Below are 25,548 nucleotides of genomic sequence, written 5' to 3' on the forward strand. Positions count from 1 at the left end.
ACATCTTTTCGTGTGCATATTGGCCATTCGTGTATCTTCTTTGCAGAGATATCTATTTAAATCCTTTGCCCATTTTTGAATTGGGTTGTTTGTTTTTAATCTTTTTTTTTTTTTTTAAAGATTCTATTTATTTAGTTGACAGATCACAAGTAGGCAGAGAGGTAGCCAGAGAAAGGAAGGGAAGCAGGCTCTCTGCTGAGCAGAGAGCCCAACGAGGGGCTCGATTCCAGGACCCTGGGATCATGACCTGAGCCTAAGGCAGAGGCTTTAACCCAATGAGCCACCCAGGCACCCCTACATATTAATCTTTTATCAAATATATAATTGGCAAATATTTCCCCCCATTTTTTGGCTTGTCTTTTCATTTGTTTGATAGTGTCCTTTGATGCGCAGAAGTTTTTACCTTCAGCAACATCCATTTTATCTATTTTGTTGTTGTCTGTGCTTTTGATGTCATATCCAAGAAATCATTGTCAAATCCAATGTCATAAAGATTTTCCTCTTTTTTTCCCACTAAGAGTTTCATAGTTAAATTTAGGTGTCTGATCCAACTTGAGTTAACTTTTGCATACACTGTAAGTGAAGTTAAGTGAAGGGTCCATCTATATTCTTTTGCATGTGGATATACAGTTTTCCAAGGTCTTGGGCACCTTTGTTGAAAATAATTTGACTGTCTATGCAAAGGTTTGTTTCTAGGTTCCGTGCACTCTTCTGTTGTTACATATGTTCCTGCATGCCGGTACTGTACTTTCGATTACTGTAGCTCTGTAATTCACTTTTGAAATGAGAAAAGTGTGAGTTCTCCAATTTTATTCTTCTTTTCTAATTTCTTTTGCCTATTTGGAGTCCTTTGAGATTCCATACGAATTTAAGAATGGGTTTTTCTCTTTCTTCAACAAATGTAATTGGGATTTGGATAGGGACTGCATTGAGTGTGTGGATTGCTTTGGGTGGTGCTGACCTAGTAACTGTTTGGTCTTCCAGCCCAGGAACACAGGATGTCTCTGTACTGGTGCAAGGCTTCTTTAGTTTCAGAGTGTTTGTAAGGGTAAAACATTTTTAATTTTAAACCTTAATTTCTTTACTTATCAGTGTCAAGAATGAATACTACTATTTCTTTAAGATAATTGGGTCAGTGGAATTTTAGTGTCATTCTTTTATCTTATTTGTGACCTAAGGGTATATATAAGGTTGTCAGTTACCCCTGCTCATATCTTCTTATCTGGAAATCTGAAATTGTCTTTCAAAGATAATTCTGTAATTCAGACCTTTTACCAGTGCTCTTTCCTAATTATTATTTTATGTTAACCACAGGCTTTTGAATTCTCTAAAAGTTATGTTATTTTAAGGTGTTTTTTTTTCCTCTTTAAGTTCAGTTAGGTAAAGAATATAGGGATGCACCTGGAAACGTAACAGATGTATCTTCTGACTGCTTTTCCTGGTGTCGGTCCCACCACTTTGCTCTCTTTTTTACCAAACTTATTTTTCCAGATAAAGTTATAATTCATTTCCATTGATTCATTCAAGATTGTGATGAAGATTCTTTTTTTCCAAATAAAACAGAGCCCTTGGTTTAAATGAATTTTATTTTGTTCTTTTCATTGCATATTCAATTCAGATGTGCTCACTACTATTATGCTAGGCACATTGAAAATATAAAGGGAATACTGGTTTTGTTCAGTGAGCTTTCAGTCACAGAGAAATGAGGCATGCACACAAAATAATGAGAAAGTAGTATATAGTTAGTGACTATCAATTACCAAAATAAAAGAAGCAGGTGAGTTAATAACTAGCATAGGGGTAATAATTGTGGCCTTAAGACATCACAGATGTTTTAATGAACAAAGTCTCATCTTTGGGTCAACCTTGACAAATGGGGAGAAAATTGAAGAACAGATAGGAGCTCATTCAGCATAGGGAAAAACAGAAGCAAATGCTTAAAAATATGAGTGACTCTTTGTTGTGGGAATTGTATATGGAGACCAACTTGATTCTAATGTACGATTTATGTTGGAAACAGTATTAGAAATTTTTATGTACACAGTTCAGACTTGTGCATCTAAAGCACTGATAATTTTGGATGTAATCTCAATACAATGTGGGGGAATAAGACTTTGAGTGGGTTTTGGTCAAGAGGAAGGTTATTTTAGGAACTTTAATCTGGCAGAGTTGTTTGATGATGAGTCATCACCATTAGAGTGTAGATGAATTCACACTGCAAAATGATCAGTTAATCCTGGGCCTTTAGAAAATGTTGCTCCGAAGCTTTCTTGTGAAGGTATAGTCAGTTTGCATGACTGTGATGTGTATAGGTTGGGAGGGGGGAGGTGGTGTGCAGTAACACCACAAAATTCACTGCTTTCATGTCTTATATTTGAACAGATTTATTGATGAGATTCTCACTGCTATGGTGGTAAAAAGAAAATATTTTGCAGTATCTGTCATATTTGAAAGCTGAACTTTATAGCTATTTTTTGAGTGATGGGATGTACATTCAAGATTTTTTGGTTTTATTTTTTGTTTTTTTTTGAATGAGCACACTGATTTTGTTCTGCTTCGCTCCTTAAAATGTTTTATGGTAGACTGGAATGTCAGTATTTAGAAAAAGGAAGATTTTGTACTATTTTACTAAAGCCTTTAACTGTGTGACTATAAAGCAGAAGAACTTTGATTACTCTACTAGATCTTTATGAGAGAGTAAGATTATGCTTTATTTGGAAAGTTTTGCCTAGATATGAGACAATACCTACTTCTCGGGCTAAGTAAAAATATAATAGCTGCCTTAATAGAGGGAAAACAAAGTTCCTACTTCATAATGAATAACGTATGAATCATGAAAGAAAAATGGGAGATCACTGGAAATACTTAGCTTTTCAAAGTTTTTGGAACGTCTTCCTTAAATGCTTTAGGGATCCAGTAAAGGCCAAGAAAGACAAACAGTTGAAAGTTTTTTGGACTTATCCTTCCACTTAATTAGTAATGGAAATAATGCTTCTTAAATTTGGGTATTTATATAAAAACATACCTTTTAAATGGCACTATGGTATAAACTACAAGGATTTTGTAATGCTGTTTAAATATTTTCATATTACTTTGTTTTGAACTTTGGATTCAATTTTACTTTTTACTTGTTCTGTATAAGATTTTTGAACATCCTTGTTTAAAACATGAAATTCCTTCATAGTGGGACACAAAGTGAATATTAAATATTTATGCTCCTTTAGACATTGTTGAGACAGACAATATGCATGTGTGTACTTTAGTTTATATGCTGCATTGGTAGTAGTTAAAAGTATGACCCTACAGGCAATCTTTTCAAGCAGATAAAACTGTTGGGATGCTTTCCCAGGACGATGGGGTTGCCCTCCAGGCGTATCTCTTCAATGCGGTCCCGAATATAACGGGTGTCATTAGCCTTGCAAAATGTATCATCTGTGATTGAAGTTATGTTGTTAAACTGGAAAATAGAAGGGAAAATTTGTTCAGAAGTTTGAAATCAACCTTCTGTATGCTATGTAATGGGATTTCACTGAGTATTTAAAAAACGATTTTGAAATTACTGTATATCCTGTGTATCCTTTCAATAATAAAACCGTCTCAGTGTGACCTGAGTCACAGCCCCTGCCTTTTTACATCTACAGTATTACTTTGGAAGAACACACAGCTTATTACTCAGAGTGATATCCATGTGGCAGAAAGTTCTAAGCTTAAATCAGATTATACTACCTGGAGAAAGTGTCCTGTTCTAGAGTGTCATTCAAAATAGGTACTGTGTCCTTAAATAATCCTTTAAAGAAGTAAAAAGGGCAAATGGGGATTCTTATGATGCTGAAAGACCAATTTTAGTTTAATTCGTTTTCTCTCTTGTATTACCTTGAAATGATATTGGACGATAAAGTCAGCTGGAAAGTCTCCAAATGTTTACTGCTGTTGGAGAAAGAGGGACAAACCAGGGGCGCCTGGGTGGCTCAGTGGGTTAAAGCCTCTGCCTTTGGCTCAGGTCATGGTCTCAAGGTCCTGGAATCGAGCTCCGCATTGGGTGCTCTGCTCAGCGGGGAGCCTGCTTCTCGCTCTCACTCTCTGCCTGTCTCTCTGCCTACTTATGATCTCTGTCGAATTTTAAAAAAAAAGAATCTTTAGAAAGAGGGACAAACCAGAGGTTATAGTGTGCCCTGCCTTTGAATCCATGTGTCAGATTAACTAGGAGTGCTAAGTACACACCTGATGACAAGCCCCACTCTAAGAGCAGACCGCACACCTATGTCGCTGATCCTTTCTCGTTCTCTGGTTCTCTGGGCAGGTGGGACTTTCAGGCAGGTGATGCCTTGGACTAAATAGTCATACTTTTGATAGGAAAAATTTACATATGAATAATCCCATTTATATGTATGAATAATTGAGTTTCCTAATGAGTTCCAAGACTGACCAATTTTAAGTTAAATTAAAGCCGCATATTGTGAAGGGAGCAATCCTACCTGAAGATGAATTATACGTAGACTTTCTGGTAGATTAAGAGGCACAGATTCCAGGGCATTGTGGTCCAAGTAGAGGAAGGAGAGGTGGTTCAGTTTCTGTAAGGAAAAGTTACTTGGCTTGAGCGTTATTGAGGTCAGTACATTTCTTTCACAGGATTCCAGCTATGTACACACATGCATATGCATGTATATATGTGCATAGACGTGTGTGCGAATATATGTGTGTATTTACATGTGTACATAGGTGTTGGCATACACACCTATCAGTACTATTAATTGCTGGTTTGGTAGTTATTTGGTTTTGAGGGTTTTTTGGTTTTACAAGTAGTGTATCTTGGTCCTTTATGAAAGGTGATAGAGCCCTACTGCATCTCCACATTTCTCTCCACTCATCTGACCACTGAATACCCAGCCATGCCTGGCCTCAATCCACGTCAGCTTCTGAAGCCTTTTGATTTGTCTTGTGAACAGCTAATAAGGTCAGTCCCTACGCAGGATTGAATTTGGATCCTGGTGCTGACATAACCTCTCTTGAACCTTCAGAACTTCTTATTTCATTTCCACCAATTTCTAGCAAAATGAATACAGGCACATCTTGGAGATACTGTGAGTTCAGTTCCAGGCCACCACAATAAAACGAATATTACAATAAAGTGAGTCCAGTGAATTTCTTTGTTTCCCAGTGAATATAGAAGATACGTTTACACTATACTGCAGTAAAGTGTGCAACAATGTTAAGTCTAAAAAACAATGTACATAACCTAATTAAAAAATACTTTATTGCTAAAAGCTAACAACATCTGAGCTTTCAATGAGTTATAATCCCTAATGACAGACCAACAAATGTAATAATAATGAAAAAGTTTCAGTTATTGCAAGAATTAGCAAAACGGGGCGCCTGGGTGGCTCAGTGGGTTAAGCCGCTGCCTTCAGCTCAGGTCATGATCTCGGGGTCCTGGGATCGAGTCCCGCATCGGGCTCTCTGCTCAGCAGGGAGCCTGCTTCCCTCTCTCTCTCTCTGCCTGCCTCTCCATCTACTTGTGATTTCTCTCTGTCAAATAAATAAATAAAATCTTTAAAAAAAAAAAAAAAGAATTAGCAAAACGTGGCAGAGACACAGTGAGCAAATGCTGTTGGAAAAAGGTGCCGATAGACTCGCTCCAAGCAGGGTTGGCGCAGACCTTCAGTTTGTAGAAACGCGGTGTCTGCGAAGCACAGGGACGTGCTCTGTGCCTGTACTCCTAAGCAATGTGCTTGTTAGTAAAATGTTTCCCAGAGCAATTTATTAACTATTTAGCGAGGTATGACTTTTACCCATAAGGGTCTGTGTTGAATTAGTCTTCCTGGTCAGCAGTCCGTTGCTGTGTATCATTTTATCACAGGACTTCAAGATTAATGCAAGTCTAAAATTCTGAATATTCAAACACTCCTTTTGTGAAGTGTGGATCAGCTCCTGTAGATCTTTACTATGCCAATTAGTCAACAGCTTATCAGCTGGAATTATATAGCTTCAAATTATAAGGGTTTTTTGTTTGTTTTGAAAGTGAGTCCTCTTTTGAAAAGTCCTCTAATAATCTCTTAATTTCTGAGGAACTCTGATGTGCCTTTAGAATAATTTCTCTTATAGTTGAAAAACAACCCTTAAGTGTTAACAAAAAGAAAAGAAAAATGAAATATTTTTACATTTTCTGACAGGTTGCTCGTTTGTGGACAAATCGTACCTTTGTGTGATTATCATAAACTTTATGATATTGTTTGATAGTGTTTCTATTAAATGTTATCATAAGAAGCCCCAGACTTCCCTTTTGATTGAGGTTTGCTGCCAATAGTAGCACAATCATCTTTTTGTGTGGGGCTCCTTCGAGGACTGGGAACGAGTTACCACCTGTGCAGGACTGGGCAAGGCAGTAATTTCTCCATAGGCTATGCATTTCGACACAACCTGGCTACCTAAGTCAGAGTACATCCCTCTTTCCTGTACCTATATCTTGAGTTATTAAATAAGAAATGTATTCAATGTTTAGTACATACAGAATTTTGTATGGAATTCAAAAGAAAGCTCGAATTCAAAAGAAAGTCAACCTACAGAATTTTATGGGTTAATACTTTTAAGTATTACTACTTAAAAAAAGTATACTTAAAAGTATTAATACTTTAAAGCTGAATTTTACTTTTGGAAAAATAATTTTCTGGCATGTGTAAATTACTAGTATTGTAAGGAAAAGAAACACAGGAAAACTCCTTTTTGAGGTTTTATAGCATCCTGGTTTATGAGGGTACAAATAGATATTTATTTTATTTTATTTTTATAAATATTTTATATTATAAATAAATATTTGCTGTGTGAGCAAGTGAAAAACCTGGGATATGATATTGTCCCATGAAGCAAGGTAAAGTTACATACTTTAAGGGAGGTGTAGGTATAAGTTAGACTGAATGAGTCCAATAACAGGACTATTTATTATGGAAATAATGTCTTCATTTATAAAATTAAAATAGTTTGAAAATATAAAATAAACTTTTAGAACAGAGTTTCTCTTTTACCATGTTACTATTGTTTGTATAAAATTGGTGTTGTATTTGGTCATAGTATAAAATACTTACTTTGAATGTATTTGCTTTGATTCCTCTACTCTTGATTTTGTTATATTTTGCATTAAATAAAGTAAGCTTGGGAGGAAGAACTGGAAGCTTCAGTAGTTGATTTTCAGCTAGTGTAAGTTCTTCTAACAGAGAAAGTTTTGAAAAAGTACCGTCTTCTATATCTTCAATCAGATTTCCCGTAAAATCAAGTCTTCTTAAGTTAGCTTGAAAGAAAAATATACAGAAAATATAATACAAAAAATAAAAAGTTAAAATCTCATTCATGTGGATTGAAAAAAAGCATTGGTTTCATGGGTCACTCAAACACCTTTTAGTTTTAGTATCTAACAGAGTATCTGTATTTAGTAGGTCAGTAAGTTCTGTTGAATGCATGGTGAGCATCTACCCCGTGCCTGACACTGACGGCCTGTCTCACTCGAGTCCTGGAATTTCAGGGTTGCGAGGGAACTTGAAGTTCACAGAGCCTTCTGTGCTTGAATTCTCAGGATACTGAGGCAGTTTGGAACAAATTCTGTTTGCAAATCATGGGAAATAAGGATTACATTTGATTGAATAGAATTATGTAGGTACACTTTGCATGTTGCATTGTGATTGTAGAAAATGTTATCTTTATCTCTCTCTGTCTTATTGCTTACAAACAGGAATGTTGTTACAAACAGGAATGTTCCCTAATTTGTTAAGGTGATGTGGATGGAGAGAGACATTCAATTTGTTTGTTTCACTTTTTTATGTCTGAGATGATGAGGAAAAGGAGTCGCTTTTCATTCATTATTTGAGGTAGTCCCTGCAAACACTGGAGTTGGTGAAATGGACCATTGCTCTTGGGGGAAGATACAGGGTTAGGTTCCTGTGAGCCTCTGGTCACACATTTACATCAGCCAATTAGTACAAAGTTCTATGAGCGTTTCTGTTTCAAAGCACTGTGGTGAGTTTATATTGTGGGTACACTAACATGGAACTCAAGACCACGAGCACTGCAGCTCTCATTGGAATGAGAGATCCTTCATTGGAATGAAGATCGCCTCACAGCAGGAGGCCCTGGAGTACTGCGCTCGGGGAGCACCGGGTGTGGAAGATGTGGCGCTGAGACGGAGCATGGCTCTGTCGTGTGAGAGCTGACACCGAATGGCAGAGGTCACCTCGTTCGACCTCAACTAGGGGAACCCTAGGGTGTTCCCACGGTGCATGTCGTCAAGTGACCGTGAGGGCTGCACACAGTGACTTTGGGTCACAAATAAATTTCACCCAGTAGGTGAGTTTGAAAGTGTGGATCTACTGTACTTCAACCAGTTGGGAGCTACCAGGTGCAGCATGATAGTCTCATGGTGAAGCTCATAAATGTGTAGTGGGGCCCGTGTGCATTTCTGGTATGATTTTCTGCGGAAGCACTTGACAACATAGCAGTCTAGAGAACTCACGAGGTTTTGTGATCCAGACCTGAGACATGGCGATGCAGAAGACGGGATGTGTAGTGTGCTAGAGCAGGGCCCTCGTGGCCCGCATCCCAGAAAGAGGGGAATGCGCTAGCCCTAGGCGAGAATCATGTGAGGAGTTTGGTGGTGTTTCATGATGACACGTGGACTCTGCCCAGACCTAAATTGAAATCTCTGGTGATGAGGATCTGGTACCAGTATTTTTAGTACACAGCCAGGTTTAAGAACCTTGAGTTAAAGTAACCTTGACTTAAAGCAGAGTCACCCTTCTAGTAAAGGCAGCATTGTGAAGAAAGCGTCGAGGTTAGAGAAGCACCTCAATTATGCTGGTGCTCTGAGTGGCTGAGGCAAACAGCTCTCAAAGGTCTGAGGCTGAGAAGGCATTGGTGCCTTCTCATAGGTTAGATGGGCTGTCAACATGAAGTCACCAATAAAGAAAGGTGACATGGGACATCGAATAGAAAAGAGGCTCTCCAACAAACAAGTGGATTTTGGTGAAGGGTGTGGATACGTAAATATTCCAGCGGAGACTACCCTAGATGTGAGAGGCCACAAGTGCCTAGAAACTTGTGTGTATTTGAGGTTAATACTAACATGAGTTAATATAAATTATTTTATTTAAAATTAACTTACGTATTTCTGCAAAATCTTTCGCAGTCAGCTTTTTAATTTTGTTGAATCGTGCATAAAGGTAGGCTGATTCCTTTGGCAAGGGTGGTACAGCATCAATGTCAACTTCTTCACAGTATACAGAGCCACTTAAGCAAACACACAACAGGCATGTGGGCATTTCTAAGTTGGGAAACAAAATCATAAAAATATAAACCATAGTTTAGAAATATTTGGCCTCAGGGCACCTGGGTGGCTCAGTTGTTTGAAAGTCTGACTCTCAGTGTCAGCTCAGGTCTTTATCTCAGGGTTGTGAGTTTGAGCCCCCTGTTGGGCTCCATGCTGGGCTTGGAGTCTACTTAAAAAAATTAAAGTGCTTAGCCTCTAATGGCAAAATTATTGCTATCATGAGAGTTATCACTAATTTGAAAAGGTTTTTTTTTTAAAGATTTTATTTATTTATTTGACAGGGAGACTGTGAGAGAGGGAACACAAGCAGGGGGAGTGGGAGAGGAAGAAGCAGGCTTCCTGCTGAGCAGGGAGCCTGATGCAGGGCTCATCCCAGGACCCCGGGATCATGACCTGAGCCGAAGGCAGATGCTTAACGACTGAGCCACCAAGGTACCCCTGAAAATATATTTTGCAGAATTATAGGTGATAGAGGGAAGGATATTGTCATGTTAGCTAGTGACCTGATAACTCACCAGAATCTTACTTGCAGTTCTGTAATCTAAAATCTCTTTTATTCTCTATCCATTTTAGCAGTGATCATTTAATTTCTAAATTGATTTACATTTCCTGATTTGAATACCAAGAAGGATTCATAAAGCAGAGCTTAAGGTAAATGCAAGCTTGCTTTCTCACTTGGTTTGACACACACATATTTCAGATCAGTGACCATAGCTAACGAGCTTAGAAACCAGCAGTTAAGTAAACAAACTATTAACCTCCATGTTAGAGCTGTCCCGGAAATGGCAAGGGCGCCATTACGTGCTACATCATGTGTTGCCTACTTGTTGTGCCTCCTTCATCTCCTTCAGCCTGGAATATATCTTAGTCTTCGCTGTACATAACTTTTAAAATTTTTGAAAACTTTTGAATTTTAAAAACATTTTATTTTTCAGGGCATTTGTTTTTCAGAATGTCTTTTAATTAGAGATTGTCTGAGGTTCCTCATTTTTGACAGGAACACCATGGAAATGACTTTGGGTCCTCAGGGCTGTGTATCAGGAAGCACCTGGTATCTATTTGTCCCGTTCCTGATGATGCTGTCAGTGGTCACTTGACTCACTTGGTGTCTGCCGTTAATAAGTATCTGCTGAAGAAGTACTTTGAGATTCTTAACATCCGGTTCATCATTCACCTGACACTCACTAGTTTTATGACCTATTGATAGTTCTTACCAGAATCATTTGTTACTAGGATAGTTACAAATTATAATTTTCTAACTCCATCATTTCTTCTACATTTGTTAGTTGATATTTGGTGTAAGGTAGAACATTCTCTTCTTACTTAGTTATATCAGTTCACTATGAGCTTATGAATTCCTTATCTCATGGATCAGAATTTACCATCATATTTATTTTGATAATTAAATTGTCTCAGATTAGGCAGTGTGAACCCTTTTTTTTTTTTTAAATATTTGAGGAGAGGGCATGAGAAGGGTAGAGGGGCAGAGGCAGAAGGACAAGCAGCCTCCCTGCTGAGGAAAAAGCCCAATGTGGGCTCGATCCCAGGACCTGAGATCATGACCTGAGTGGAAGGCAGATGCTTAACAGACTGAACCACCCAGGTGTCCTGAGTGTGAACTCTTCCATGCTCTTTTTCATTCTGTCACCGCTTTTTTTGTGCTTAAATGATATTTAATAATTGACACATATTTAACTTGTATAATTTATACGTTTTTTGTTTGTTTTTTTTTAAAGATTTTATTTATTTTTGACAGAGATCACAAGCAGGCAGAGAGGCAGGCAGAGAGAGAGGAGGAAGCAGGCTCCCTGCTGAGCAGAGAGCCCGATGTGGGGCTCGATCCCAGGACCCCGAGACCATGACCCGAGCCGAAGGCAGTGGCCCAACCCACTGAGCCACCCAGGCGCCCCTAATTTATACGTTTTTGACATATGTATATACCCATGGAGCCACTGCTGCAATTAAAATAATTGACGTAATCATCACCCCCAGAGTATTCTTACTCTTCATAGTCCCTCCCTCTTCGCAGCCACTGACCTGCTTTCTGTCCATTCATGGCAGCTTGCATTTCTGAGAGTTTTCTATCAAAAGAACCATGTAGTATATATACTTTGATCCAACTTCCTCTACTGTGCACAATTATTTCGAGATTCGTCTTCTATTACATGTATCAGCAGTGCATTCCTTTTTATTACTGAGTAGTATTTAATTTTATTAATGTACACCGTTTATACAGTCCTTCCTTGTCGGCATTTGGGTCTTTAGTTTTTAGCTGTTTCACAGAAAGCTGCCGTGAGCCTTATGTAGAAGTTTGTATGGATGTGATGCTTTCATTTCTTTAGGGTAAATACCTAAGAGCAGAATGGCAGGGCCACCTTGTAGGTGTATACCTTTTGAGGAAAGCAGGAAAGCCCCAAACTGTGTTCCGTAGAGCTCGTGCCATTCTGTAGTCCCTTCAGCAGTGCACGAGTGTTACAGCTACTTCACATCCTCGTCATTTGGTTCGATCAGACTTTCTAATTTTAGTCATTCTGGGAAGGTTTGTTGTGGTATCTTGTGTTCTAATTTATATTTTCCTAATGACTAATGTGCTGAACAATTTTTTTTATAAATTTATTTGCTATCCACATATTGTAGTGGTAAAGTGTTCATATCTTTTGCCTATTTAAAAAAATTTTTTTTGCATTATTGTTACTGAATTACAAGACTATCTATTATAAATATAAGTTTTTTGTCAGATTTATTCCTCTGTGTGGCTTGTCTTTTTATTTTCTTACCGTTATCTTCTGAACAGGAAACATTTTTTCTTCCAAATTTTTATTTAAATTCTAGCTAGTTAATAGATAGCATAATATTGGTTTCAGGAGTAGAATTTAGTGATTCATCACTTACTTACAACACCCAGCACTCATCACAAGTGCCCTCCTTAATCTCTGTGGCCTTCTAGCCCCTCCCCCACCCACCTCCTTCCATCAACCCTCAGTTTGTTCTCTGTTGTTAAGAGTCTTTTATGGTTTTCTTCCCTCTCTCTCCCTTTTTTCCCCTTCCCATATGTTCATCCGTTTCCTAAATTCCATGTATGAGTGAAATCATATGGTATTTGTTTTTCTCTGTCCTAGTTTGCTTAGCATAATACACTCTAGCTCAATCCATGTCATTGCAAGTGGCAAGATTTTATTCTTTTTGAAGGATGAGTAATATTTATTGTATATGTACACCACAACTTCTTTATCTATTCATCAGTCATGGACACTTGGGCTTTTTGCATAGTTTGGTTACTGTTGATGATGCTGCTATAACCATGAGGTGCATGAGCCCCTTTGAATCTATATTTTTGTGTCTTTTGGGTAAATACCGAATGGTGCAATTGCTGGATCAGAGGGTAGTTCTACTTTTAACTTTGTGAGGAACCTGCATGCCGTCTTCTAGAGTGGCTGCACCAGTTTGCATTCCCACCAACAGTTTAAGAGGGTTCAGTTCCCCTTTTTCCATATCCTTACCTACACCTATTTTTTTCCTGTGTTGTTAATTTTAGCTATTCTGCCAGGTGTGAGGTGACTTATCATTGTGGTTTTGTTGTTATTATTGCTTTTTTAAAAAATTATGTATTTGACAGAAGGAGAAGCAGGGTCCCCATTGAGCAGGGACCCAGACATGGGGGCTTGACCACAGGACCCATGACCTGAGCTGAAGGCAGACTGAGCCACCCAGATGCCCCTCTCATTGTGGCTTTGATTTGTATTGCCCTGATGGTGAGGGATGTTGAGTACTTTTTCATGTGTCTGAGGGCCATCTGATGTCGTCTTTGGAAAAGTGTCTATTCATGTCTTCTCCCCATTTCTTAACTGGATTGTTTTTTGGGTGTTGAGTTGGTAAGTTCTTTAAAGATTCTGGATGCTAACCCTTTATCAGATATGTCACTTGCAAATATCTTCTCCTGTTCCCTAGGCTGCCTTTTAGTTTTGTTGATTGTTTCCTTCTCTGTGTAGAAGCTTTTTATCTTAATGAAATCCCAATAGTTCATTTTTGCTTTTGTTTCCTTTGCTTTTGGCACCATGTCCAAGAAGTTGCTGAGGCCAAGGTCAAAGAGGTTGCTGCCTCTGTTCTCTAGGATTGTGATGGATTCTTGTCTCACATTTTCGCCTTACATCCATTTTTTAAAAAGACTTTATTTATTTACTTTTAGAGAAAGTGTGTGTGTGTGGGTAGGGGAGGGGCAGAAGAAGGAGAGAGAATCCTAAGTAGAGTCCACACCAAGCCAGAACCTGATATGGGGCTTGAACCCACAATGGCACGATCACCACAAGAGCAGAAACCAGGAATCGGACGGATGCTCAACCAAGTAAGCCACCCAGGCACCCCAGGTCTTTCATCCATTTTGTATTTATTTTTGTGTATGGTTTAAGAAAGTGGTCCAATTTCATTCTTTTGTGTGTTGCTGTCCCTTTTCCCAGTACTATTTGTTGAAGAGCCTGTCTTTTATCCATTGGATATTCTTTCCTGCTTTGTCAAAGATTAGTTGACCATATAGTTGTAGGTCCATTTGGGGGTTTTCTATTCTGTTTCACTGACCTGTGTGTGTGTTTTTTTGCCAGTACCATACTATCTTGATGATTACAGCTCTGTGACAGACCTTGAAGTCAGGCATTGTGATGCTCCCAGCTTTGGTTTTATTTTTCAGGATTGTTTTGGCTATTGGGGTCTTTTGTAGTTCCTTACAAATTTTTGGATTTTTTGTTCTAGCTGTTGTTATTTTGATAAGGATTGCATTAAATGTGCAGATTGCTCTGGTCAGCATAGGCATTTTAATATTTGTTCTTCCAGTCCATGAGCATGGAATGTCTTTCCATCCCTTTGTGTCTTCCTCGGTTTCTTTCACGAGTGTTCTGTAGTTTTCAGAGTATAGATCTTTTACCTCTTTGGTTAGGTTTATTCCTAGATATCTTACTGTTTTTGGTGTAGATGTAAATGAGATTGATTCCTTGATTTCTTGTACAGCTACTTCATTTTTGTTGTATAGAAATGCAACAGATTTCTGTGCATTGATTTTATATCCTGCAACTGCTGAATTCTTGTATCAGTTTTAGCAGTTTTTTGGTGGGATATTTCAGGTTTTCAATAAAGAATATCATGTCATCTGCAAATAGTGAAAGTTTGACTTCTTCCTTGCTGATTTGGATGCCTTTTCTTTCTTTTTTTCATATGATTGCTGTAGCTACAACTTCCAGTGCTGTGATGACTAGTAATAGTGAGAGTGGACAGACGTCCTTGTTGTGTTCCTAACTGTATGGGAAAGAGCTCTCAGTTTTTTTCCCATTGAGGATGATACTAGTTCTGGGTCTTTTATATATGGCTTTTATGATGTTGAGCATGTTCCTTCTATACATTTTTATTTAAATGAAGAACGGTTGATTCCTTTATAGTTGTGCTTTTTGTGTTGTACTTAAGAAATCTTTGCCAACCTATGTTATTATCCTATTTTCTTTTAAGAGTTTTATAGTGTAAGCTCTTGATATTTAGGTTTGGGGTCCATTTTGAGTTACTTTTATGTATGGTCTCAGAAAGAGTCAAAGACTCAAAAAGAGTCAAAGCTCATTTTTTTTTTTTTTTAAGATTTTATTTATTTATTTGTCAGGGAGAGAGAGCGAGCACAGGCAGACAGAGTGGCAGGAAGAGTCAGAGGGAGAAGCAGGCTCCCTGCAGAGCAAGGAGCCCGATGTGGGACTCGATCCCAGGACGCTGGGATCATGACCTGAGCCGAAGGCAGCTGCTTAACCAACTGAGCCACCCAGGCGTCCCCAAAGCTCATTTTTTAATACTAGAGCTATCCAGTTTTTTTGCACCATTTTTTGAAAAAATTACCCTTTCCTCATTATGTTGCATTGGCACCACTGTAAAAAGCTAGTTGACCCGATTGTGGAACTGTATTCCTGGACTCTATTCTGTTTCGCTGATCTACTTATTTTTATGTTAATACCACAATGTCTTGCTTCCTGTAGTGTTTCAGGCAGTGTAAATTCTCCAACTGTATTCTTCAACATTGTTACCACTATTTTAAGCTCTTTGGAATTCCACGTAAATTTGAGTCAGCTTCTTAATTTCAAAAAGGCTAAAAATTTAACTGGTATTGAGTTAAATCTATAAATAAATTTGTGAAAAAATGACATCTTAATGATACTGAGTTTTCTGATTCTTGAACATAGTATAGCCATATATTTAGGTCTTTAATCTCTCTCACTATAGTTGTCTAGAGTTCAGTATGCAGGTCTTAATATATCTTTTATAAATTTATACTACATTTTTAAAATATTTTGATTTAAAATGTCTCCATTACTCTTTAAGAACTTTTTTATTTTCTGGTTTGGTAAGATGTCCCAGACCACTCTTGCCATCTCTCTGCCCCAAGCCTGAAATCAGTTATTCCTTTAAGTATTGACTCTTTTTAGTAGAGAGCAGTATTTAGAAACCAGGATTTGAATGTGGATATGCTCATTGCTACCAGCATCTCATTGCTTCTGTGCTCTTTCTGCAGAGAGAGCTGGGAAATACATGTATGTCTATTTGTCTCTCCATATTTAATACACATATATACACACATATAGGTGTTTTAGACATTTACATACATTTCTTACTTATAGGTGTATGTATATACCATCTAAATATATGTGTGTATACATACACATAAACACATCATATACATATATACACACATCATACACTCACACAGAGACAAACATGTCTATACAGGCAAACTTAAGAGAAATTACACGTTTGGTTCCACTGCAATAAAGCAAGTCAAATGAGCTTTTTGGTTTCCCAGTACACATGAAAGTTATGTTTATAGTGCATGTAGCCTGTGAAGTGTGCAGTCAGTGTGTCTAAAACATTGTTCAAAAAAGAAAAGAAAAGAAATAATGTTCATACTTAAATTAGAAACACTCTCCTGTTGAAAGCTACTAACCATCATCTGAGCTTTCAGGGAGCCATGATTTTTTTGCTTGTGAAGCCATGATCTTCTTGCCTGATGTTGATCTGCTGACCCATCAGGGTGTTACTGGCTGTGGCCATTTCTGAAAATAAGACAACCCTGAAGTTTGCCGCATGGATTGACTCTTCTTTCATGAATGATTTCTCTGTAGCCTGTGAAGCCATTTGGTACTGTTTTAACCACAGTAGGACGGTTTTTTTTATTTTTGAAGATTTTATTTTTTTTTATTTGACAAAGAGAGTGGGAGGGGCAGAGGGAGAAGCAGACTCCCCTCCGAGCAGGGATACGGATGCGGGGCTCGATCCCAGGACTCTGGGATCATGACCTGAGCTGAAAGCAGATGCTTAACCAATTGACTGAGCCACCCAGGCACCCAGTAGAACTTCTTTCAAAACTGGAGTCCATCCTCTCCAACCTTTCTGCTGCGTTACAGCTATGTTTGTGTGATATTCTAAATCCTTTGCTGTCATTTCCACAGTCTTCATGGCATCTTCACCAGGTGTAGATTCCATCTCAAGAAACCACTTTCTTTTCTCATCCATAAGAAGCAAGTCTTCGTCTGTTCAAATCTGATCACGGGATTCAGTTCAGTCCCGTCTTCAGGCCGCACTTCTGATCCCGCTTCTCCTGCTGTTCCCCCACATCTGCAGTGACTTCCTCCACTGCAGTCTTGAACCCCTCAAAGCCACCCATGAGGGCTGGAATCAACTTATTCCAAATTCCTGTTGAGTTTGATAGTTTGAGCTCTTCCCATGAGTCATGAAAGTGAAAGTGAATCCTTTGCTGCATGTTTTAGATTGAGTCCGCCCAGATCCATCTGACAAATCAGTATCTACGGTAGCTAGAGTCTTACTAAAGGTATTTCTTAAAGAACAAGACTTGCAAGTCAGCATTACCCCTTGATTCATGGGCTGCAGGATGGATGTTGTGTTAATAGGCATGAAAGCAACATCAATCTTTTTTTTTTTTTTTAAGATTTTATTTATTTATTTGACAGACAGAGATCACAAGTAAGCAGAGAGGCAGGCAGAGAGAGAGGGGCAAGCAGGCTCCCCGCTGAGCAGAGAGTCTGACGCAGGGCTCTATCCCAGGACCTGAGACCATGACCTGAGCTGAAGGCAGAGGCTTAACCCACTGAGCCACCCAGGTGCCCCTAAAGCAACATTAATCTTGTTCCTCTCCATTAGAACCTCGGGTGACCAGGTGCAATGCCATGTAGCAGTAATATTTTGCAAGCAATCTTTTTTTTCCTGAGCAGTAAGTCTCAAGAGTGGGCTTAAAATATTCCATCAACCGTATGGTAAATAGCTGTGCTGTCCGCCAGGCTCTGTTGTTCCGTTGAAAGAGCATAGGCGGAGGAGATTAGCATGGTTGCTAAGGGCTGCTTTTCAGAATGAGCAATGGGCACTGGCTTCCGCTTCAAGTCACCAGCTGCGTCAGCCTCTCTGGAGAAAGTCAGCCTGTCCTTGGAACTTTTGAAGCCAGGCGTTGATGTCTTTCTCACCATGAAAGTCCTAGGTGGCATCTTCCAATGGAAGACTGCTGCGTCCGTATTGAAAACCTGTTGCTTTGTGTGAGCACCTTCGTGAATTGTCTCAGCCGGATGCTCGGGATCCCTTGCTACGGCTTCTCCATCGGCGCTCGCCGCTTCACCTTGCGCTTGTACGTTACAGAGACGCTTCTTGCCTCCCCCCGCTGACTTCCACCAGCTCCCAACTTGACTTCCACAGCTTCCTCAGCTCCTCAGCCTGCACAGAACTGAAGAGTCGGGGCCTTGCTCCGGGGGAGGCTTTGGGCGAAGGGAATGTCGTGGCTGGTTTGAGCTTCCCTCCAGACCGGTCAGACTCACAGCATGTCAGCAGGGAGGCTGTTTCATTCTCTTATGTGTTCACTGGGGTAGCACTGGCGATGTCCTTCGAGAACGTTTCCTTTGCAGTCATAACGGGGCCTACTTTTTGGCACAAGAGGCCCAGCTTTTGGCCTGTCTTGGATGTCAACAGACCTTCCTCACGCAGCTGAATCATTTCTAGTTTCGATGGAAAGTGAGACATGTGCGACTCTTACTTTCACGTGAACACTTAGAGGCCCTGGTAGGGTTATCAGCTGGGAATAGGGAGGCCCGAGGAGAAGGAGAGAGATGGGGGAAGGGCCCGTCCGTGGAGCGGTCAGAGCACACACGACATCGGTTGAGTTTCCAGTCTTATATGGCACAGCTGCGGTGGCCCCAGATTACAGCGGTGACATGGAAGATCACTGATCACAGATCACCGTAACAAATGTGATAATAAGAATCACGTTTAAAATATTGTGAGAGTTCCCAAAAGATGACACAGAGACATGACGTGAGCAAATGCTGTTGGAAAAATGGCACCAGCAGACTGGGTCCAGGCAGGATTGCTACAAACCTTGCGTTTGTTAGCAATGCAGTGTCTGTGGGGTCAGAAAACAAGGCAGACCCGTACCCATGTCTGTACTTCTGTGTACAAACTGTGAGCTGGCACCAGTGTCTTTTATGCCAGTGCAGCTCCCCTGCGCTCACTCTGGCCTCCCCCCTCACCACAGTTGTTCTGAGAAACCTGGCTCTCTTCATCCAGTGTAGTAGTTCACTCAGTGCTAGGCCACATACTAAATAGTTTCGTTACTGCTGACCTGTAACACAGTGGAAAACAAACCTTCTCACTGGGATTTCAGTGTTCCTCATTCTGTTTTGTCTTTAGCCTGAAGGTATGTAGTAAAAATACTGTGTTTCAGGGTTACTTGGATTAAATTGGTTTCCCTTTAGTATGTTATGTTATTCATTTGAAATGAAATTGTTTCTAATTGTAGGCCAACTTTGGTTTTTTTTATCTTCCCTTGCTGCTTTTATTTATAAATGTGTTTGTTTGTTTACCTGCGTGAAATATAACCTTGTTCTAAAATCGAATCTACACAGAAAGTGTATATTCCGAGAAATCCCACCGCCCCTTGTCCCTAGCTTCCCAGTGACCATCTCTCCCTCCTTCCCACCTCTGGTCCCTTCTGAGACTGGCTGGTAACTAGTCTCCATTTTTAAATTACCTTCCCTTGAGTTTCTTTTCACACAAGTAAGCTGATGCATGTATATTTTCTTATGTCTCCCTTTCTTGGATGAAAGGCTGTAGACTGTAGATGCTCTTCTGTACTTTTTTTCCCCCATATAATATATTCTGGAAATCACTTCTTGTTAGTTTGTAAAGATCTTCCTCATTCCTTTTTACAACTGCATAGTATTCCCTTGTGTGGATTTATCATACCTCATTTCACCTCCCTTCAGGGTATGGACAATTAGAGCATTTCCAGAATTTAGCATTTACAAGCAGTGCTTCAGTGATACTGCATATGTATTTTCTTCCTTTTGGAGGTATATCTTTAAGTTAATTCCTAGAAGTTGATTGCTACATCACAAAGTAAATTGCATGTTTGTTTTTGTTAGATCCTACTTAAGCAAAAACATTATACTAACTTGTATTCCTCCCAGCGGTATATAAAGATCTGATACCACTGTGGCCTTGTTAGTGGAATATTTTGGTGTAACAGGTTTAATTTTTTGTCCATCAGGTAGGTTCAAAATTTGTATCTTAGTGTAATTTAAACATATTTCTGTATGTGTAAGATTGAACATCTTTCCGTATGTTTAAGGGTCATTTTTGTATCACTTTTTAAATCGTCATATCTTTTGATGGTGTTTCCAGTGGGTTTTTAGTCAGTTTCTTTTTCCTGGATTTTTATGTGTTATAAATTAGAGACATTAACTTTATTTCTCTCAGTTTTTGTTGTGTTTGACTTCATTTACAATGCTTTTTCCCATGAGAAAATTTGATTTCATCTACTCAAATTTATTGATGTTTTCTATTATTATTATTTCTATTATTTTCTCTGAATTTTGAGGCATCCCACTCCCAGATAATTGTTTCGTATTTGCATGATTTCACTTTTTACTTTTAGACCCTAATGTATATAATGAGGGATTTGTTTATCTGTGTAAAGTGTGGATCTAGTTTTATCCCTTTTCAGTAGAGTACTCAGTTGTTCAATACCATTTAAAATTTTTTAAAGTTTTTGTTTATTTTTTTATTCATTTGACAGAGTACAAGCAGTGCTAGTGGCAGAGGGAGAGGGAGAAGCAGACTCCCCACTAAGCAGGGAGCCCCACGAGGGGCTTGATTTTTAGGACCGTGGGAATATGAACCGAGCTGAAGGGAGGCTCTTAACTGACTAAGCCACCCAGACGCCCCTAAAGTTTTTATTTAAATTCCAGTTTGTTAACGTACAGTGTAGCATTAGTTTCAGGATCCAGCATTCTTTTTCCAAAAATACTGTCTTTAAGGTGCCTGGTGGGCTCAGTTGGTGGAGCATTGGACTCTTGATCTCGGAGCTGTGAGTTTGAGTACCACATTGGGTGTAGAGACTTCTTAAAATCTTTAAAAGTACCATCTTTGCTTCAGTGATTTACAATGCCTTCTTTATTATATACTGAGTTTCTACAGGTATTTCTCTTTCTGAACTTTTCTTCTGTTTGTGCGCCAGTATCACATGTGTTTTAGCATAGAGACTGTAAAGTAAGTTCTCTTGCGTGGTATGTCTGGTTCCCGTGCATCCCTGTCAGTTCTCAGTGATTCCCTGGCTTCGTGCAGGTTTGACTTCTCCACACGAACTTGAGAATCAACTTTACCAACTTTGTAAAGAAGCTTGTTGTTATCAACTTAGGCAGAGCTGACATCTTTATGATACTGAGTCATCCAAGAGCAAGGAATGTCTTTCCAATTAGTGTGTGACTTTTTTTTCATGTTGTTATGTGAAATACTGTTCTTTCATAGAGCAAAAATAAACCAAAGAGACAGGAACTATTAAGGAGGACTTTGTTATTTTCTATTGTTTTCATAGAAATGTGTATTACAAATATTTATGTATTTAGGCATCTCTGTGTTTCTTGAAGTCAAGAATTCATTTTATTTCCCTTATCCTCAGGCTTTACATAGTATTTGCAGATCACTGATTTAATTTTTTAATTTTTTTTATTTTTAAAAAGATTTTATTTATTGATTGATTTACTAGAGAGATAGAGAGCACAAGTAGGCAGAGCAGCAGGCAGAGGGAGAAGGAGAAGCAGGCTCTCCACTGAGCAGAGAACTTGGTGTGGGGCTCAATCCTAGGCCCTGGGGTCATGATCTGAGCCAAAGGCAGCCGCTTAACTGACTGAGCCACCCAGGCACCCCCCCATCATTGATTTTAAATCACTGTTTGTGGAATTGACTTGATATAGACAGAAGCACACACCTTTTACTTGACTGTTCTCGAATGTTCCTGTCCATGTTTCTCACTCGTAATGTGGGGTCGCAGCAGATGTGTACCACCAATGCACCAGCTGACTTTCTCAGGGGAGATAAGGAATAAAGTTCCATAATCTAGCTACGAAAGCTCTTTTTGAGATAATGAGATGAGCTGAGAGGGTATGCGCACTTACCATCATTTTCCTTCTTGAAGGGCGGTGGCGTTGCATGCTCATCTCTTTGTAATTGAAGACTTTTCTCTTTGGGTATTACCATAGTTTCTTTTTCCTATTAGAAAAATTAAAAAAAATTGTTATCAGGTATGAAAAAGTCTAATTTTTACTATACAAATTAGGGTCACGGGGCGCCTGGGTGCCTCAGTGGGTTGAGCATCCAACTCTTGGTTTCAGCTCAGGTTCTGATCTCAGGGTCCTCCGCACTCAGCAGGGAGTCTGCCTGGGATTCTCTCTTCCTCTCCCTCTCCCACAACCCCTGCCAAATAAATAAATAAATCTTAAAAAAAAAAAAAAAAAAGAAAACCTTAGGGTTACAGACAGCACTTGTCTTCTCATGGTCAGAGTTAGTGGCATTTCCTTTGTGCTGCAGTAGGATTTTACACATAATTCCATTTCATCATTCATTAATGTGTAAGGTAAATATTTGTGTAGCTTGTTTTCACTCCAGACTGTCAACTTCTCTGGTGGTCTAGTGGTTAGGATTCGGCACTCTCACTCCAGACTGTCAACTCCTTGAGTAAAAGAACCAGGTCTGTTTTATTTTTTTATCTCCAAAAGCCAAACTCAGTGCCTCCTAAATGTTAAATATGTTGAAATTCCAAATGGGAGCTGGAGGGAACTCTGTGACTCAGAATGAAAGTTTCTCTGAAGTGAAACCTGAAATGAGATCATCTTTATCCAGGGAAGGCCTTCTAATTATTCTTTGTGGCCTTGTCTTAATTGAGTTCATGATGCCAGATTCTACCATGTTCAGCAGGATTGAAGCAGTGGTCACATCGCCCATGCAGGGCACTGAGCAAGCTTTTGGCCTCTTCTCCAAGTGACCCATCAATACCTATATGCCTTTATGATACTGAGTCATCCAAGAGCAAGGGATACCCTTCCCTGCCCTTCCCTGCCCACCCCACTGGGACCCCCAGTCCAGACTGTTAGCCCTGGGGTCTATATCAGTCTTTGCTGTCCTGGGAGGGAGCATTTTCTGCCATTAGATCTAATGTAGATTGCGTGGGGCCCCAGTCTCTGCCCTCTGAAAACAGTTCCCCTTTCATCTCCATCTTGACTCTTTTACTCTCCCACAAGGGTTCTGAGTGAGCAGCTCCTCCACTCTGAGTTTGTGTAATAAGTGCTCTACTCCACAAATATCTTAGTTTGTGTAATAAGTGCTCTACTCCACAAATATCTTAGTCCCTACATTTATATGAAGAGCAGAAACTTCTAAAGTAATGTGAAGAGAAAAAGCAAGGAACTTAACTATTTATTAGGGACCACAGAAATTTGAAATTGTTTTTTTAACTGAGAGATTCCAATCATACATGTAAGCCAATAGCTTGTTGTTATGATAGACCTTCTTTCAAAATTTTGAAGCTCTGCTAGTGATACCTATCATTTTGCTCTTAATATTAGGCAAAAATAATGCTAACATATTAACCAACTCCATTGAGAGAAATTATAGTGTTAACATTTGGTCCTGTATACGAAAGAAGGCAAGAAAGAAAGAAAAGCAATAAATGTTGTTATATATTTGGCTGCATTTCTCATTTTCCGTTCTGTGTGCACACACACAGATTAGACAGAAGCAGATACTTATGTGCTGCATTAACTTTTTCCTTACCCAGCGTTCACTTCTCTGTGCCAAGAAAACCACAAGTAATTACTCAGCCCATGCAAGTGGAGTATGAAAGATGTGATATGAAGTCATCCTGCAGAGTATTAGCTAAAGGACAGTTACAGTTACTTGGTACAAATTGATAGACTCTAAGTGGTTGAAACTGATTAAAAATTAAGCCCCACATTGAGGAGTTTTTCATTTTTTGGCACCATGTATAGTTGGCATATGTAAATTATTGTGAAATGCTATAGACAACAAAATAAGCAGTATTTATTTCCATGAACCATTTCTTCCTAAAATAATGAACCTTAAGTTGGTAATCAAAGATCATTTCTCCTAATACACATTTCTCCTATTTTATTTTGAGACAATGTAATACACCAGCATAGGGCACTGTATAACATTACTTATAAATCTTCAACCAGTAAGAGATCATCTTAAAGTTTAGTTTTCCTTAAATTTTGTGTTGGTCGCTAATTTGGAAGACATGCATACTTTAAAAATATAATCTTGGGGACAGTTATTTTGAACTACTTTCAGTCATTTAAATTGCTTTTTCTTTCCCCTTACCTTATCAGACACATTTAAAAAGCAAAAACATGCATTAAAATGTGTGACTATTTTAAGAAGTTAAGTTTAGAGTAGAAATATAAATACCTTAATATTTTTTCCATCCAGATATTTATCCTCAAAATCTTGACTAAACAAGGCTTCTTCAAAACTATCTGTTCCATAATCATAGGTCATGCGAGAGTCGTGCTGAGTTGGTGGTGCTGGCTTTATCAGAGGCACAAGCAGGAGCAGGAGAAATGTAGACTGCAGAGTCTTCATTTCAGCAAAAATCAAGGTGACTGGAAGTTAATAAGTTAGTGGCCTGCTGACTGTGGGACAATGCTCTCTTTTTCCCTGGAAATAAAAATGCAGACCATGGAAGCAATATTTAAAAGCTTAGAGGACTTTTGGCAGGGCATACTCAGTAGGGGCCAGAGAACAAGTATTTAACCCTTAGTGATCTTTAATTAGATGCTAAAAGATTTCAAGTATCAGTGACAGTCTTAAAAATAGTTTCAGAAAGTGGTTTTTATTTATTTTTCTGTCAAAACCCAAGCAATGTTGATAATTTCAAGTTTGTTAATAATTAGGTGCCTTAAACAAAGGTACTTGAATGCAACTGAAATCTTAGGATACCTGTAGTATAAATAGTTAAAATGAAGACTCATGATCCTGTCTCATGTGAGTTAAAAATATCGTATTTCAACTTTGCTATTTTATAAGAACTCTTGATTTGTAATGGTATGAATAGAAATAAGTTCCAAGAGTTTTAAAACTTAAACTTTAAATTTAACATGAAGAGTACTCATTAACATTTACTTTTAGGTGAGAAAGCATATAGGAAAAGCCATAATTTTAATTTTCTTAGTTTTGTCATTTTCATTGATACCATTATTCTTAGATGATAGCATTGTTTTTTAAATTTGAACTACAAAAAAACACAGTATTGCAGACTAGAAAAAATACAGAATTGAATCAAGGATTTGGGGGAAGGAGAGGGGGAAGAGTCTCTTTATCATTGATGCACATTTTAGACTTTTTCTTAAGAATTTCAGACAGAATCACTCAGAGTTGCTGGTGCTGCATTGTAGATGCCAGCTTGTCAAAAATCAGTAGCTAAAAGCCTGGTTTTTGTGACTTTTGCAGCAAGGTTCTTGCCTGTGGGGATGTTAAATTTATGCAATGACATATATAAGTGCTTGTTACAGTTGTTCAAGGTAACTGAAACTTAAAAAATTAGAGATGGCCTTTGCATTTATCAAGACTGTTCGATGAATCACATCTTAACAAACGATATTTAAAATAAAATGTGAAAGAAGAGCCTACCGTTAGAACTTTTTTGAAGCTTTTTGTGGCTTTCCTCAATAGAAGTTCATGCCTGTGTGTTAGCCCCAAGCGGTAGGTGAAGGAGAAAGGCTGTGGAGCAGTTTCAAAGTGCTGCATGGAGTTTCAGGGCCCAGCAGCTTTAAATGCAGTTTGCATGCGGTAGAGATATTTGCCAACATTCTTTCTCTGGGGTGAAGTGTAGTGTGTTTTACTGGAGAGCCGTGCTTAAAACATTTGCA

The 25,548-nt window shown here is 38.8% G+C and overlaps 2 protein-coding genes across 3 annotated transcripts in view; one reads left to right on the top strand and one right to left on the bottom strand.

The window, feature by feature from the left end:
* Positions 1-25,548, top strand: part of CENPP (centromere protein P) — a 228,456-nt gene that overhangs the window by 54,023 nt on the left and 148,885 nt on the right. The gene's annotated exons all lie outside the window — the stretch shown is intronic.
* On the bottom strand, positions 1,569-25,462 carry OGN (osteoglycin). The gene is made up of 7 exons (XM_059141099.1): positions 25,310-25,462; positions 24,089-24,337; positions 21,781-21,874; positions 9,146-9,304; positions 7,080-7,282; positions 4,476-4,571; positions 1,569-3,457 (listed from the first exon to the last, which is right to left on the bottom strand). The coding sequence occupies exons 2-7, from the start codon at positions 24,260-24,262 to the stop codon at positions 3,287-3,289; spliced, it is 897 nt and encodes a 298-aa protein (XP_058997082.1). The 5' UTR covers positions 24,263-24,337; positions 25,310-25,462; the 3' UTR covers positions 1,569-3,286.

The sequence above is a fragment of the Mustela lutreola genome, chromosome 12 (genome assembly GCF_030435805.1).
Source record: "Mustela lutreola isolate mMusLut2 chromosome 12, mMusLut2.pri, whole genome shotgun sequence".
Classification (NCBI taxonomy): domain Eukaryota; kingdom Metazoa; phylum Chordata; class Mammalia; order Carnivora; family Mustelidae; genus Mustela; species Mustela lutreola.